Below are 15,202 nucleotides of genomic sequence, written 5' to 3' on the forward strand. Positions count from 1 at the left end.
TGTAGAACACTGACAGTAAGTAGGAAATTGAGTATGAGTGTAAAAGGAATCGAATGTCTTGAATGTATCACAGTGTTTACCGAAGTGGCATCTCATTTGTCTGGCAATTTGCATTTAATTTGCAGTCAAGCTGTACAGTTTTCAGGTAAAAAAATAATTGAAAATGTGACAGTGAAGAATTATTGGAAAGAAAGGTTGTTGTCAATTTTGTGCTTTGGAAAAGGTTGTTTAGGAAAGAGTTCAATCTTGAACTGAAAAATATATTTATTTGCATATCGTATGGTTTGTGAGACGGATTGTTTCTTGTTTGCACGCACGGAATTGGAATAGAAAGGGTTTTTTTTGTCTCCAATAGCAAATATTTTGTTAGTTTCAATAAATTTCATGCTGGAAAAGGTTTTTGTGAGATGTTTCAACTGTTGTGATTCATTGTGCTGTGTAGTATTCGAATTTAACTAATTTGCATAAGTGAGTTGAAATTTAATACGCATTAAATAAAGATGACAGGAATTTGTAGGCATGATCGTTCTGGCATGATTACAGCTGGCGATCGTTTTTAATTAAGGTCAGAAAAAGATTTCAGTATAGTCACTCTTGTGTAAAATGAAGTTATTGTTAACTTGAGAAAACAACAATAGGGTCGTTTATACGAGAGAAAATAAGCCGCGGCTTACTCTGGACGCGGCGTACATAATACGCCAAAGGAACTATTTATACGAGTATAAACTCCCAGGCCAGGATAAGCCGGGGCTTGAGAAAGCTGTGAACGTAGATTTTGCATCATTTATATGGGCTGTTCGCGTTTTATTTTCTCTCGTATAAACGGCCCTTATATTTCTTTAACTTTTTTTAAAGAGAGAGATTTCGAGCAAATTTTATTTCAAGCTATTCAGTTGAAATATTATTTCTCGCCATTGGCTTCGTTTGCGTGATCATTTACTGGTGTTGACATTTAGGAGGTAGTTGTTTCAGGTTCTAACCGAGTAGGAATAAAACGACCAGGAATGAGCGAATTTTAGTGGGTGTGCGATAGCAACACGAGACAGGAGTCGAGAGATTCTAACGATAGATAGATATTAACTAACCCCTCCTGAAATAACCGAAGGAAGACAGGCTTTGGTGGTTTGTGTGAATTTATAGCACTAAGTGGATGGAAGTCGTCATGTTTTGATTGGGCAGCTTCAGAGACGTCCTTCTGAGGAAACAAGTTGTTAAAATAGCTAATTGTGATTGGAGAATTTCGATCCTAAGTATAATAAGTATAATAATGCCTTTTATTGACAGGCAAAACCATATGATTGAGCGTGATCATACCAAATATCATTTGTTTGCGCGATCAAGTTGTGGCGAAGTGTGCAGCCCATGACAGTATGTCGTTTGTGAGCATATTGCTTTTTGTTGTATTAAGCTTCTTCCTCGGAACGCTCAAACAACTCACTTATGCACACGCCGTTTGCGGTAGACCCACACTAAAAGATGCTGTTGAGCGATTGTTTTGGCCGGGGTTGGTCGGCAAACTGAAAGAAAGTTTATATGTTGAGAACAAATGTGTACTAAATGAACAAATATGTGAAAATCATGATATTAACTGCACTGAAAACCAAATGCCAAAGGAGAGAAGCACAGAACTGTGAAAGTTTCCTGAAGAAGAAAGTTCCTGATCTTAAAGTTAGTGCTAGCGGTATCGAGCTAGTCGCAGAGATGTACGCCTAGCCGGATGCATTTAGTTAAATTTCTTAAAAAGGTGAATTTTTCTGTCTATTTGTATTATCATGGCTTTTTGTTTTCTGCTGTTACTGAATCCCTTTGTATTTGGAGCCGTAACGCTATTTCATGTGCAATTACTTGTATCGTTTGCAATTATCCTCACTAGTGGTGTTGTTAGCATTTTTACTGGGTTGCCAAACCCGGTCGGAATCTCGGTTTCATTTCGTGGGTTTTATTGTTATTTTCCTTGTCGGGAAAAGTTAGAAGGAATCGAACACCACAAGTAGATCTGTGATCTCTGTTGTGTGTCTCACAGTGTTTACTGAAGTCGCATCTATTTAAAGTTTGCCTGTTTGTCTGGCAAGTAACATTCATTTTAAGACTCAACTCAGCAAAGGTAAAAACAAATTGGAAATGTGACAGTGAAAAATTATTTGAATGAAAGCTTGTTGTCTCTTTTGTGCTTTATTATTTACGGTCAAGGTTCTTTCGAAAAGGGTTTGATGTGAACTGTCAGAAATTTATTTAATTGCATATGCTTTGTGATTGTGTGTTTCGCTTGCTCGCACGCCAACTGAAATAGGAAGGGTTTCTTGCCTCTTATAGCAAATATGTTGCTTGTTTCAATAAATGTTTCGCTGGAAAATATTTCTGTGAAATTTCTAGCTTTTGTAAATTTATCATGTGTACTTTTCGAGCTTAGCAAATTTGCATACATGTGTTGAAATGTGATACGGGGAGAATTTTTGTGGTAACGCATAAGTCACGAAAATAAACTGGTCTGTTGGAAGCGTGCTTGAGTTTCAACAAAATGACCCCCAAAATCGGCAAAATATTGTGACGCTGATGAATAATAAAGTAGCTGCTATTACCAAAACGATGGAATTACCTGGTGATAAATAACCTTGTCTTGGAGAGTAAATTTTTGATTTTGCAGAAACAATTGTCACTGTGACCTCTGAGAGTGATCTTTGTGTTGAATTCGCACATTTCTTGTCAAAATTTATAACAATTGAAAGAAAAAGAAAACTAACAAAAACAAAAACCCGGTATCTTGGCATCATTTGACACAGGTGCTTCACTGTTTCGCGAGTAAACATGCCGCGGTAACTTGATCACTCTGCCCGCTGAATTCGATGTGCGATTTACTCGGTGCAGCCAAAAGTACAATTACAACGAAACAACTAAAATCTCCCAAAATGTTTTTCGCTGATGGTAACTTTTTATATTCGTGGTTCAAAATTAATGTTGTTTTCACGTCGTAAATTTTCTTACCGATGGCAAAATATTTTATTGTCGATCGACCGTCCTGAAACTTCCTTCTGCTCTTCTTAAAAACTGTGTATCCATATTTATTTACTTTTACATCAATATTTGTTTTGCATAAAGCAAGCTTACAAAATCTGTATCTTGCTTGGTTCGCATTTGATAGCATTAAAATAGAATTTTCGGTCCTATGTTTCTGTTACTCAGTGGTATATTTCTTAGGTCGCCCATCCAGATACTAACCCACCGCACTGGGTTAACTTCAACTTTAAACTTTTGTTTACAAAACTGTCAGGTGCTGTCAGTACACGCTTACACTTTTGGTGGAAAGAAGTTGCATGATCAACATGTCAGCCCAGAAGCCAATGTTTCTCGATTCCCTTTTATTCTGTCAACATGTCTCTCCCAGAAGACAATGTTTTTCACTTCCCATTTATTTTCTTCAATCTTTCTGGGTTCAGTACTTTGCTAGTAACCACATGTCTTCTCAGGCTATTTACCCGAGACTTCTACCATGGCACTACAATGATAGACAATACCAAAACAATATCGTGCACTATTAGAGCTACATATTACGCAAGGACAACTTGAATCTCCTGGAAGACAACATACAGCTCAGTTGACATTATGGAATAAATCGCTGTGTTACTTCACTACCAAACGTAAGCAATGCGTGTCAATTTTTTTTAAAGAGGACAGGAATTTCTTCTTTCTGACAAATTCGATGTGCGATTTACTCGGTGCAGCCAAACTTGTACAATTACAACAAAACAACTAAAATCTCCCAAACTGTTTTTCGCTGATGGTAACTTTTTATATTCGTGGTCCAAAATTAATGTTGTTTTCATGTCGTAGATTTTGTTACCGATGGCAAAATATTTTATGCTCGATCGACCGTCCTGAAACTTCCTTCTGCTCTTCTTAAAAATTGTGTATCCATATTTATTTACTTTTACATCAATATTTGTTTTGCATAAAGCAAGCTAACAAAATCTGTATCTTGCTTGGTTCGCATTTGATAGCATTAAAATGGAATTCTCTGTCCTATGCTTCTGTTACTGAGTGGTATATTTCTTAGGTCGCCCATCCAGATACTAACCCTGCCGAATAGGAAATAATTTCAGCTTTCAACTTTTGTTTACAAAGCTGTCAGATGCTCTCAGTGCACGCTTACACTTGTGGTGGAAAGAAGTTGCATGATCAACATGTCAGCCCAGAAGCCAATGTTTCTCGATTCCCTTTTATTTTCTTCAGTCTCTCTGGGTTCAGTACTTTGCTAGTAACCACATGTCTTCTAAAGGGGCTATTTATCTAAGACTTCTACCATGGCGCTACAATGATAGACAATACCAAAACAATATCGTGTACTGTTAGACCTATATATTACGCAAAGACAACTGTCCACATGTCATCCCAGAAGACAATGTTTTTCACTTCCCATTTATTTTCTTCAATCTTTCTGGGCTCAGTACTTTACTAGTAACCACATGTCTTCTCAGGCTATTTACCCAAGACTTCTACCATGGCACTACAATGATAGACAATACCAAAACAATATCGTGCATTGTTAGAGCTACATATTACGCAAGGACAACTTGAATCTCCTGGAAGACAACACACAGCTCAGTTGACATTATGGAATAAATCGCTGTGTTACTTCACTACCACACGTAAGCAATGCGTGTCAATTTTTTTAAAGAGGACAGGAATTTCTTCTTTCTGACAAATGATTAATTAATAGGCCGGTAGCCAGGTTTTTAAGCTCAGAAAAAGAGCTGTTTCGTCGTACGAACGTGTGCGGACCTGTGAGCCAAAGGGCCTCTGCTGGTATGACTTCTGGGTGACCCCTTAAATGGTCTTAATGACCCACCAACTTGAAAAAAATTGCCTGAAACGCTGCACGTACCACAGGCAACCCAGTGTACCCTCACGGAGGGTCTAGTTCGTGATGTTATTGGTCGACTGTCAGTTGAGCCTAGATGTAATTGGCTGGGAAGACTAAACAGTGATTGGTGCGTTTCGATCCGTCTGTAGGTCTAAGGTCAGTACGTGTATCGTAGAATACGTTGGGGAGTACTGTGAGAGTAAATCAGTGTGTTGTTTGTCTGTTGATGTCGTCGATAAGTCGTTTGTAGGGTGCAGGAAGTTGTAGGCATCGGTTGTGTGACCAGCAAAAGTCACATATTTTATACAGTATCAAATGGCTGTACAAAAGAATCGGCTTCGATGAGAATAAAGGTGTTCGTTACACAACGAAGTAAAGTCCCTTACCATTGTTGACATAGCTTGGGACTCATTTCGAGTTTTCACATCTGTCATTCACAGAACACCTCTATCCCGTAGCCACTATGCAGGTAACCCCTTAAACACAAACGAAGCGCCTTGTCTCTTTTGTCCTTGTGAGTAAAAGACCAAACGAAGCCGTTGCTAAAATATTTCGAATCCAGATCTTTCTTCAGAGAAAAACTTAATTGTACCACTTCACGGAGGAGCCGTCACCAACGATGGGCCTCATTACGCAGGAATTATTGTGACGTTAACTCGATGAACAAAGATCCTTGTCATTGTGAGAGCAAATTGTTGATACTGTAAACTTATTATATACTGAGCAGAGTATCGCGTTTCTGATTGGTCAAAGAAGTAAGCAAAAATAGGTTATGGAGTACAATAAAAAGTCCCTATGGAAACCGGAGCAACGGAGTAATTCTGTTGGGACATGATAAAAAATACGGCCCGTGCAATTTTGACAACTATATCAAAACATCACTCGTGCCCGAAAATCACGAAATGCACGATCACGTTCACACGATTTTCCTATACTTAAAGACGGTGTCTATACTATCGTGACGGGATCTGTGCGCATTGCAGTGCATAACCCACTGTCTATAGATTTCAAGTTAACAGATGCCCATACTGTCATGACTTCGTCTGTTGTGCATGATTGAAATAAAAAAAAAAAGCGCCGAGTCTAACAGCAGGCCTGTTGTTGTCATATTTGCATGAAAGCTGTAATAAGATTGAAGCTTTTTTGCATAACTTTACACGTTTTTGGAATTATTAGGACGGAAAATAGAACGCCGTGTATATGGTATGTTCAGGTTTCCTTGGCTAGACTCATTACTTTCCCTAAGGCCTTCCTCAATTGAAGACAAGTCAGGTGGAATCAATTATTTTAGTTTCCAAAATAAAATCGTACGCTGTATTTGAATGCACCGTAGAGGACCACCGTGACCACACTCCACCCACCGCACTGTCTCGTACCACAACACAATGCTAGAAGAACACTGAAGAACACTGTGAAAACAGACAACATTCCACCCACCCCACCGTTTGGTTCCAGAACACACCAATATATATATATAGGGGACCACTAAATTGCTCTGTAGCCTCGCTTGTTAAACATACGTTCTTCATCAGTTTATCAACTGTAAACCGCTGTCTATAAGAATCGAAAACACATTACGGAAGTTTTCAGAAGACAACAGTTGTTTACAAGAACTGTTCTAGTTTATTGATTTCATAGATTTCTACACCCCCTGCTTACCTGATTTATTCATTTGGAGAAAATCCTCACAGGGTTTTCCCTGATGCTAACAAGAATCATATAAGTTCATTAACCACCCAGATAGACAATTTAATACGAGTGGCAGAATTTGAAAATAAATCCCATTGATACCCATACCGCTAAGTTTTAATACATCTTCCCATTTTTGGGTAAAATACCGAAAACCGCGCCGTGGCTCTTTGAGAGCTACTGTAGTTCTTTAGTGGGCATAAAAACACCAACGCATTTTCCAGAAGTCAAATCATCGCCGAGAATAAGCTAGTGGGAACCATTTTCCTTTGTCTAAAACCCTAAAATTTGTTAACGCTTTGTCCAAGATTTCCAGGACTTGTAAGTAATAAAAATCTATGTTTTAAGCAGCGTTAAATCAGCCATGCATCGCTGCAGAGTATAAGTTTATAACGCTGCCGTTTTGTTAGCCCGTTCTCTAATCCACCTGTTCCAAGTGAAACGCTCGTGTTACAACTGGTCAGCCTTCATGTCTGGTATAAGTAGATTTCTCCTGTTGCTGCCCCAATCTCTTCAGATGCCCGATATGAGCACCCAGAGCCTCAGTGAAGGTTTCCTTGTAATTGTACCTCACACCAAACTCCTTACACGCCTGTCGCACAATTGGGGTGATCTGCGGATAGTAGATCTGACTCACCCCTGGAAATAAGTGATGAGTGGTCTGGTGATTCAGGGCACCTAAAAACGGAAACAAACTGCATGGAATTCGTCTCTCGTCTCTTCTCTAAGTTCTCATCAAGGAACTAAACACCGTAAAAAAAATAGCCCCTCCTATTTTTAGCAGGTTCAACCAATTTTAAGTCTTCTATGATAACACACAAAATTTTATTTATCGTGATTTTGAACATTATCATGTGTTGTTTTTTCGGTTTCTTTGCAGCATTACTTCTAGCTTTTAACTAGTAAATAGAGCTAGACACGACGCTTCACAAAGATTCTTCCCTCTCATTAGAGGGAAATTACCAACCTCCTACCATAGAATAACCTTCAGCCGGAGAAAATAATGCTTGGAACCAAATTTGTTTCAGATTTGTCAAACAAAATGTGCATGTTTGTATGAAAGAAATAAAATAAATTGTAGAATCTCTTACTTTCCCTTTCACATTTCTCAGGCACCGCCATCTTGAAACATTGTGACGTGTTACGGTTGCCTCATTGTTCTAAACCAAAGACGTTTGGTATAATAATGATAAGGCAACCGTATCACGTCAAGATGACAGAGCCCGGGAACTTTGAAAACTGAAATGAGCGATTCTTAAATTCATTTGTTTCGGATGCAAACCCTTTCCACGAAAATGTGGTTTTAAATTCTTTCTTTGTTTTGCTGGAGTGGAGGTTCTTTGGTGGGTTTCCTATCTGGTTTCTTTAGGTGTTTGATTTTAGCCCCAAACTAAACTATACCAAATTTTGTAAAAAGCCGTGCAATAGTTTTTACGTTTTAATTAGTCAGATACTAACCCGTGAAAACGTTGAAAAACCAGCTATCTGTAGCATAATCTTGAGTAGTTTGGATCTGCAGCTCCGCCCTACAGAGACAGCATGTATAAATCAATTTCTAACCTTTCCTGTGAGGCCTTAGTCATTGGTATTGATGTTTCCAGGGCTATGAATGGTTCTTCCATTCAATGATAGTGAGCTTTTCGAACAAAGTAGAGCGGTAGAGGCAATATACCCAAACTTTTATTTCTCCTCTACAGTTGGTCCTTGCTAGCTGCATAATCCAAGGCCCATTACCACAAAGTAGCTCACAAATTTAAAAAACTAATCCTAGGTAGACAGGCAGATGGCAATATACCCAAACCTTTAGGGTATTTCTCCTCTACAGTTGGTCCTAAGCTTGCTTGCTGCATAATCCAAGATGGATTCTCACAGGCCCCTGCGTTCAACGGGTTCAATCATTATCCGCCGACTGTTTATCCAGACCGACTGGGCTGATCTAACTGGCCCTTTGGTTCAACTGTTTGTCGGGAGGGTCTGCCATTTACCACTTTAAAAAATAAAATAAAAACACTGAAGAGTCCTTCGATCGTTCTTAAGGAGAGACCTCGGACGTTAGGAGTGTGGAGATTCAAAGAATTCATTGTATCTGAAAAACAAGAACGATAAGCTGAACCAATTGGGTTATTCATTGGACTGTGATTTAGTGATGTTCACCGTACGATCGGATTTCTCACCAGTCTCGAGATATCTTTCCATCCGTACTGGGCTCGATCCAATCCACCTGTCAACATTCAAAAACAACCATTAGACCTACATGCCATGCTGTGCAATTGGTCCGTAAGTCAATATCATTAAATTATGCTTTTGCTAGTGGTCAACACAACTTGGCATTTCAGTTAATTCTGATCGTCGATAAACAGAAAAAGAAAATTGATATGGATCCAAGTTTAAAACCGACGGGCAAAGGCATGTTTTTTTTCTCATCCACTTTTATTTGTTTTATTATTACATTAAATTAAATTAAATTAAAATAAGGCAGCGCTCAAATTGATCATTGATCCTGGAGGAAGCAGTGTGGCCCAGTGGTTTGGGCGCTTGCCTTGAGATCCGGAGATCCCGGTTTCAAGAATCGTTCTGAACACTCGATGAATTTGGTACTGGAAGTCCCTGGTTCAACTTCCCAGCTCCACTTTTAAATAGCCAACTGGTTTGCCTTTGGCCAGTTGTTGTTGTTGTTGTTGTTGTTGTTGTTTTGTTGATTTCGTTTCATTGGCCCTGAAAAGCCTCTACTGGGGGAGGTCAAAATAAGCATGTATATATGCACCCCTTGGTCTGTAACATTCTCCATAGCAGTGGTTGTTATGAACGGTACACTCACCTCGCTGACTACATGGGATGCTTGGAAGCACAGAGCAAGCCAGTAACTAGAAACCATGTCCGCAATGATAAACAGAACAACCTAAAAAGAAACATTTCCACATGATATCGTTGTTTCTGAATTTTGCACATCATAAAGTTTCTGTCTCACAGTACAACCAGATTGCGGAGAAGCTTGAGGCACCTCATATATCCAAGCATGCATGCATCAGTTCACACAACCACGCCCAAACCAGCACAGACCCCAGTTTTTGTGAACAGTGTGTGGGCACCTCGACATCTCTACCAGTCACACTGCCGTCGTATCATGTAGATCTGTGCATGCATGGGGTCTAGTCGTAGGCTGCGGGGCTCCTTACGTTACCATATCTTTTTCATATCACATTTCATCTTAGCATAGCATACGTTTTCATATCTCTGTTAAAAAACTCATTAATAATTCATGAGCCTAACAGCCTACCAAAACACCCATAAAACGTCACGTGTATGAGCTTTACATCCTGATAAAACACTCCTCGTTAGTTTTTTTTTTTTTTAAAGAATACTAATAAGGCATAGCTTGTTCTTCTTGTATGCTAATATTCACCTCTCACAATTTGAACCATTGTTTTGAGTCCAGAGGGGCACGCTCTTTGTGGAATGTTTGTTAAGCCGTTCAAAAAACTCGCAGCACGTGTTTTATCGGGTCTAAAAACACGAGGCGTATGAAACACTGCTACTCGTTTTTTAAACATTACTTGTACATCAGATTTTAGAGTAGCTTGTTCTAGGCAGTATCTCCGAGCATTTACCTTCCTAGCCCGTATTTACTACGAAAGACAGACCGGAAGACACGAGGAACTCCATTTTTCACAAATCCCATAATAAAGTTCATTTTGGGGGTTTATTTGCATAAAAACAATGGACATCCAGTTCACTGAAGCAGGATACAGTCCCAGGAGTAAATAACTTGTATTGTTTTTATGCAAAGAACCCCCAAACGTATTGCATTATGGGAATAGAAAAGAAACGAATGCCCTACTTTTTAGTTGAGAATAGTATGTGACCTCTCCACAGGGATATGAACATTACAGAGGTTTACGAAAAGAAGCATAAACCACTTTCATAAATGGCGACCCCATTTACACTTTTGTATTTACGTTAATTAGACCTACTGCCCTCATTTTGAATACAGAAAAAATTCTTTTGAAATTTGCTCGTCCTAGCGAGGCTAGAAAGGCTTATTAGCATTAAAACAAAAGAATATTTTATTTGGACGCCATTATGAAATAAGTCTACATGGTTTATCGTTTGAGAAGACTGTCATTACAAAAGTGGAATCTTGTCCTAAGTTACTACTTCAAGACCCTGAATGTTGGTCCGGTCGGAGTTTCAACCCCCCAACTCCCCCCACCCCATTCCACTACATGGTAGCCCGGTGCTCAACCAACTAAACCCACCGGTTGGCCTCAATGAACTACGCGGGCATTCCGTAAACGAGGGCGCTATGTGCATTACTTCGAAGTTTGTACTCGTGGATTTGATTTGGACATTTAAATGTTCTCTCGCCTTAAGAAATCAGTAACACAACAAAACACCGAAGAATTAAGCCAATGTTGTTTTTGTTTGTTCTCCAAGAAGATCACCCAAATTTAAACAGCACGATGATTTATTTTTTTGCATTTCTTTCAAGACCCTGACTAATGGCCAAGTTTGAACCTAGAACAAAGCAACAAAGTCCGCTGTTCTTTCAAGAAAGGAGCCAACTGGTAAGCGGTGGTCTCTTTGATTTTCCATGCAGTGCAGTTAGCATTATTGATAAACAAATACCGGCAGTAAAAACCCGCATGTAAGAACCTACATTTTCTGAAGTCTGGCAAACTAGGTTCTTGTATTTTGAGGTAGTTGTTGATAATTTAGGATAAGTGGGTTCTTAATTTCAATGAAGGGATATAGCTGTTGATTACAAGAAAAATACATAAACCTGTTTTTGTTGTAGCAATCAATACTTTTTTTGTAATTACAGCTTGGTATTTCCTTGCACTATAAATTTGAACTCTCAATCAACTCTCAAAGTCAAAACCCTTGGTTCAAATATTAGTATTAGTTTAGCTGTAATCCGCATATAAGAACGCGCTTGATTTTGTTTGGCTAAACAGGTTCTTATATTTTTGGCTTTTAATATTCCAACGGGTTCTTAAACCATCAGATTCTTACTGCGGGTTTTTGCTGTATTTGAACCATGGGTCACATGCTCTTTGAGACTGGAAAAACTTTGATTAACGCTGTTCAACTAAAAGACAACTCGTTGAAATAATTTTCTCGTTCAACTTCCATTTACAACATTCAACTTCCTGAATGGTTCATTTCAGCATTCAACATGACAAGAGTGATAAACAGCTCAACATTTCTTCAATACGTTGATCATTAAATGTTGAACTGTGTTATTACACCGGGTCTAATAGCTGACCGAACGAGGCAATAAAAATGTTACAACAACACCGTTTCCGTGAGAGTTTAGAAACACATTGTCGCAGTCACAATGTTCCTTGGGTGCTAAACGAGGAAACATGCGTGACTTCAATTTCTTTCCACACCGTGTCTGCCAAGTTTAGCCAACCCAGTCACCCTAAATATTCTTTTTGAACCCGGAAAGTGCCTTCTGTTTTGTCCTGTAAAACATTTCATAACGGGGGGTCTTTTTAAAGAAACTCAAGGGAGACTGTTTTAGTATAAACAACAGAACATTTTCGAATTCTCACGGCTGGACTGGATCTAGTATGGAATGGAGGCTAATGCGGGCAAATCTTTTCAAATGCAAATTAATTTTGCCCGCATTAGCCTCCACTTCATGCTAGATCCAGTCCAACCGTTAGAATACAAAACTGGCCCATTATATGAGTCGTTAGGACCTGAATGGATGTCCTAGCTTTGCCGAAACGGGGCTCGGTGCTGAGACACATGTAACAAACTCTTATAAAATTGTTTCATTTAACTCACCACTTTCCACACTGGAAGTAACATACAAGGAATCACAAATCTGTAAACCAGGAAAAATAACTTTCCAGTTATGAACACGGTCAATTGTGAGCGTGTTGGAGGATTTAGTCGAATGGCACCTATAAAATGACAAAAAAATAATCTCATCACCAACAAATCCTGTAAAATAACGCGCATATAACAAAGTCAGAATTAACTATCAAAGTGCAACTTGAAGTACTGCATTATTGCATGGCCACTTTGAGGTTTGCATGGGAGACAGTTGCATTGTGGGACTGTTTTGGGGACGAGCCACTGTTTCTGTAGTCGTTTCTCTGCAAAGCAAAAAGACTTTCGTATATTCTTGAACGATAACAATTAACTTCGGGTTAAATCTTTGCTGCCTCATGTATCACTATTAAACAACCGCATGGTAGATCAGCGCAACTTGATTTCGCAAAGTTAATTCAACAAGGTTCTCGACCCTGTACCCCGCGCAACCTCAAAAGTGGACAATACCCATGTAATCCATCTAAACTTTAACCATAGTAATGGAAAGGGCCCCACGCAAGTGACAAAATGACGAAGTTGGATTCTTATTCGCCTTTAAATGAATTGTCAAGGTTAAGACTATGTAAACAATGTATTAAAGGAGATGGTAATCCTAAATCGTTGTAACCCGATAAACGAATAACGAGATCTATTTTATCGATGATGACTCGGGAATACTCGGAAAAAACCCGACTGCGCTTTTGCAGGAGTCCAACCTAAGGCATGCCTACAAACACAATTCGTTATAGTTCCAGGGGATCTTAACCTCAATCGCCTGAAATCAGAGAGCAGAGAAGGAGAAATATTAAAGGATTTTGAGGACGTACATGGTCTCTTTTGTCTCTCATAAATAGGCCTACAAGAAGAAACAAGAAGAAACAAGCCAGTTTCCACTGGATATTATCATGACCAATAAGCCTCATCTGTTTCGGGAGTGCGATGTGCACGATCCTGGTATAAGAGACCATGCTATGGTTTATGGTATGCATTCATCGCCAAGGCAAAGTACTATCATTCAGGAGCTTCAGAAATTTAGATGTCTATGAATTCTTACAAGATTTAATTAAACTCCACACCATCGCATGTCGCTGACATTTTTGATACGGTTGACTGCCAATACTCCTATTGGACCATGTTACTTAGTAGTCAGTAGTGTGAGCGACGATCACGTACCTCAGAAAAGAATGAGAGTAAGAGCTTAAGAGGTTCCGTACTCGACAGCTGATTGGAAGAAGGCAACAAGAAAGAAACGTAAATATTCGAAAAAATATGCCAAGGAACCGACGACGAGAGAGAATTTGGAATTGGAGAAATTCTGGAGAAACCACGCCATTAAACTTCGCAGAAAAGCAATAAAGAGTTACTGGTGGGATAAAACACAATCGGCTGACACTAATCCCAAGGAATTCTAATCTGTTTTCAAACCCTTCTGGGACTCCAAGTCGTCCGTTACAGATGATACACAAATCAACTTAGAGTTGAGGGCCAATACATCAAAAATCAAACTGAGGTTGCAAATCTCTTTGTTGACAACTTCGCCAACGTGGCTAATGGCATCGGCGACTCGAAGATACTATCGCTCACTGAAGAGGAACTAGTGTATCATAAAAGTGTGATGGACATTCGAAATAGGCAGAGAATCGTCGATGGCCCTACATTTGAATTTCGTATGCTTAAAGACAGCGAGATGAAAGAATTCCTTTTGCAACTCTAAATCCTTGGAAATAAAAGTGGAGGGTATGATAAAATATCTCCGAAGCTATTACGACTGACAATTGGCACATCTTTAACAAAAGAATTTGACAAATGTATTGAAAACGAATGCTGGCCAAAGGAATGGAAAAGAGGAATCTGTGTCCCACCCTTCAAAAAAGATGACCACAAAGATATCAAGAACTATAGACCAATTACGCGCGGTACTTAGTGAGGTGGACAAAGTGTTTGAACAACTACTTAGTAATCAGGTAACAATACGTTGAGTCCTACATGAATACTATATAATTTAACTGCCTACCGCGAAAAGAAAAACTGCCAGACATTACTAATCAAACTAGTGGAGGACTGGAAAAGGTCATTGGATAACAAAAAGGTATGCGGGGTATTATGAACGGACTTATCAAAGGCCTTCTGTTCTCTACACCCGCCGCTATTATCGGCGAAGCTGAGGGCATATGGTTTCTCCGACGTAGCTATGCTCCTGTTGAGGTCGTACTTCTCACAAAGATCAAATAATTACGGTTAGATTTGAAACTGGAACTTCGAGGGAGTGGAAAGATATGTTTCGAGGATGCACCCAAATAGGGAATGTTTTCCACAACGACCTCGTCTACAACACTGACAAAAGCAGCATCAAGATGTATGCAGATGACCATCAAATGCATGTTGCTGGTGGAAAGATGGAAGAGGCAGAAAGGACTTTAACGGACGAGGGAAGGGAAATCTGAAAATGGGTACCAACTCAGTTGGTTGAAATGTAATCCTGAAAAATCCCACTCGATTAGTCTAAGGCAGGGACACATAAACAAAGTAAGGAAGATCAAAGTCCTCGACAAATATGTCCAAAGTGGCCCAGAAATGAAGCTATTGGGTGTCACTTTTGATGAGCAGCTGAAGTTTAATAGCCACTGAGACGAACTATCTGAAAACGTATCTACGAAAATTGGGGTCCTGATGAGACTGAAAAATTTAACAACAAATCTTTTATTTTGCCACAATTAACTTATCGTCAGACAGTCTAGCACTTAGGTAAAAAAACTGATAGCCGGAAGATTGAGAGACTCATTATTTAGTATATTAAAGAAGAAGTGCATACGATGAACTTCTTGCAAG

The 15,202-nt window shown here is 39.2% G+C and overlaps 1 protein-coding gene across 1 annotated transcript in view; it reads right to left on the reverse strand.

The window, feature by feature from the left end:
* Positions 1-6,458: 6,458 nt before the first annotated feature.
* The window catches only part of LOC138022224 (uncharacterized), a 28,003-nt gene continuing 19,259 nt past the window's right edge, over positions 6,459-15,202 (reverse strand). Inside the window, exons 11-15 of the mRNA XM_068869280.1 lie at positions 12,344-12,462; positions 9,366-9,446; positions 8,722-8,768; positions 8,006-8,073; positions 6,459-7,225 (exon numbers count right to left, since the gene is read on the reverse strand). Of these exons, the coding sequence (XP_068725381.1) occupies positions 7,008-7,225; positions 8,006-8,073; positions 8,722-8,768; positions 9,366-9,446; positions 12,344-12,462 (533 nt within the window). The 3' untranslated portion in view covers positions 6,459-7,007. The remainder of the gene's footprint in view (positions 7,226-8,005; positions 8,074-8,721; positions 8,769-9,365; positions 9,447-12,343; positions 12,463-15,202) is intronic.

This window comes from Montipora capricornis, chromosome 10, assembly GCF_036669925.1.
Source record: "Montipora capricornis isolate CH-2021 chromosome 10, ASM3666992v2, whole genome shotgun sequence".
Taxonomy (NCBI): Eukaryota; Metazoa; Cnidaria; class Anthozoa; order Scleractinia; family Acroporidae; genus Montipora; species Montipora capricornis.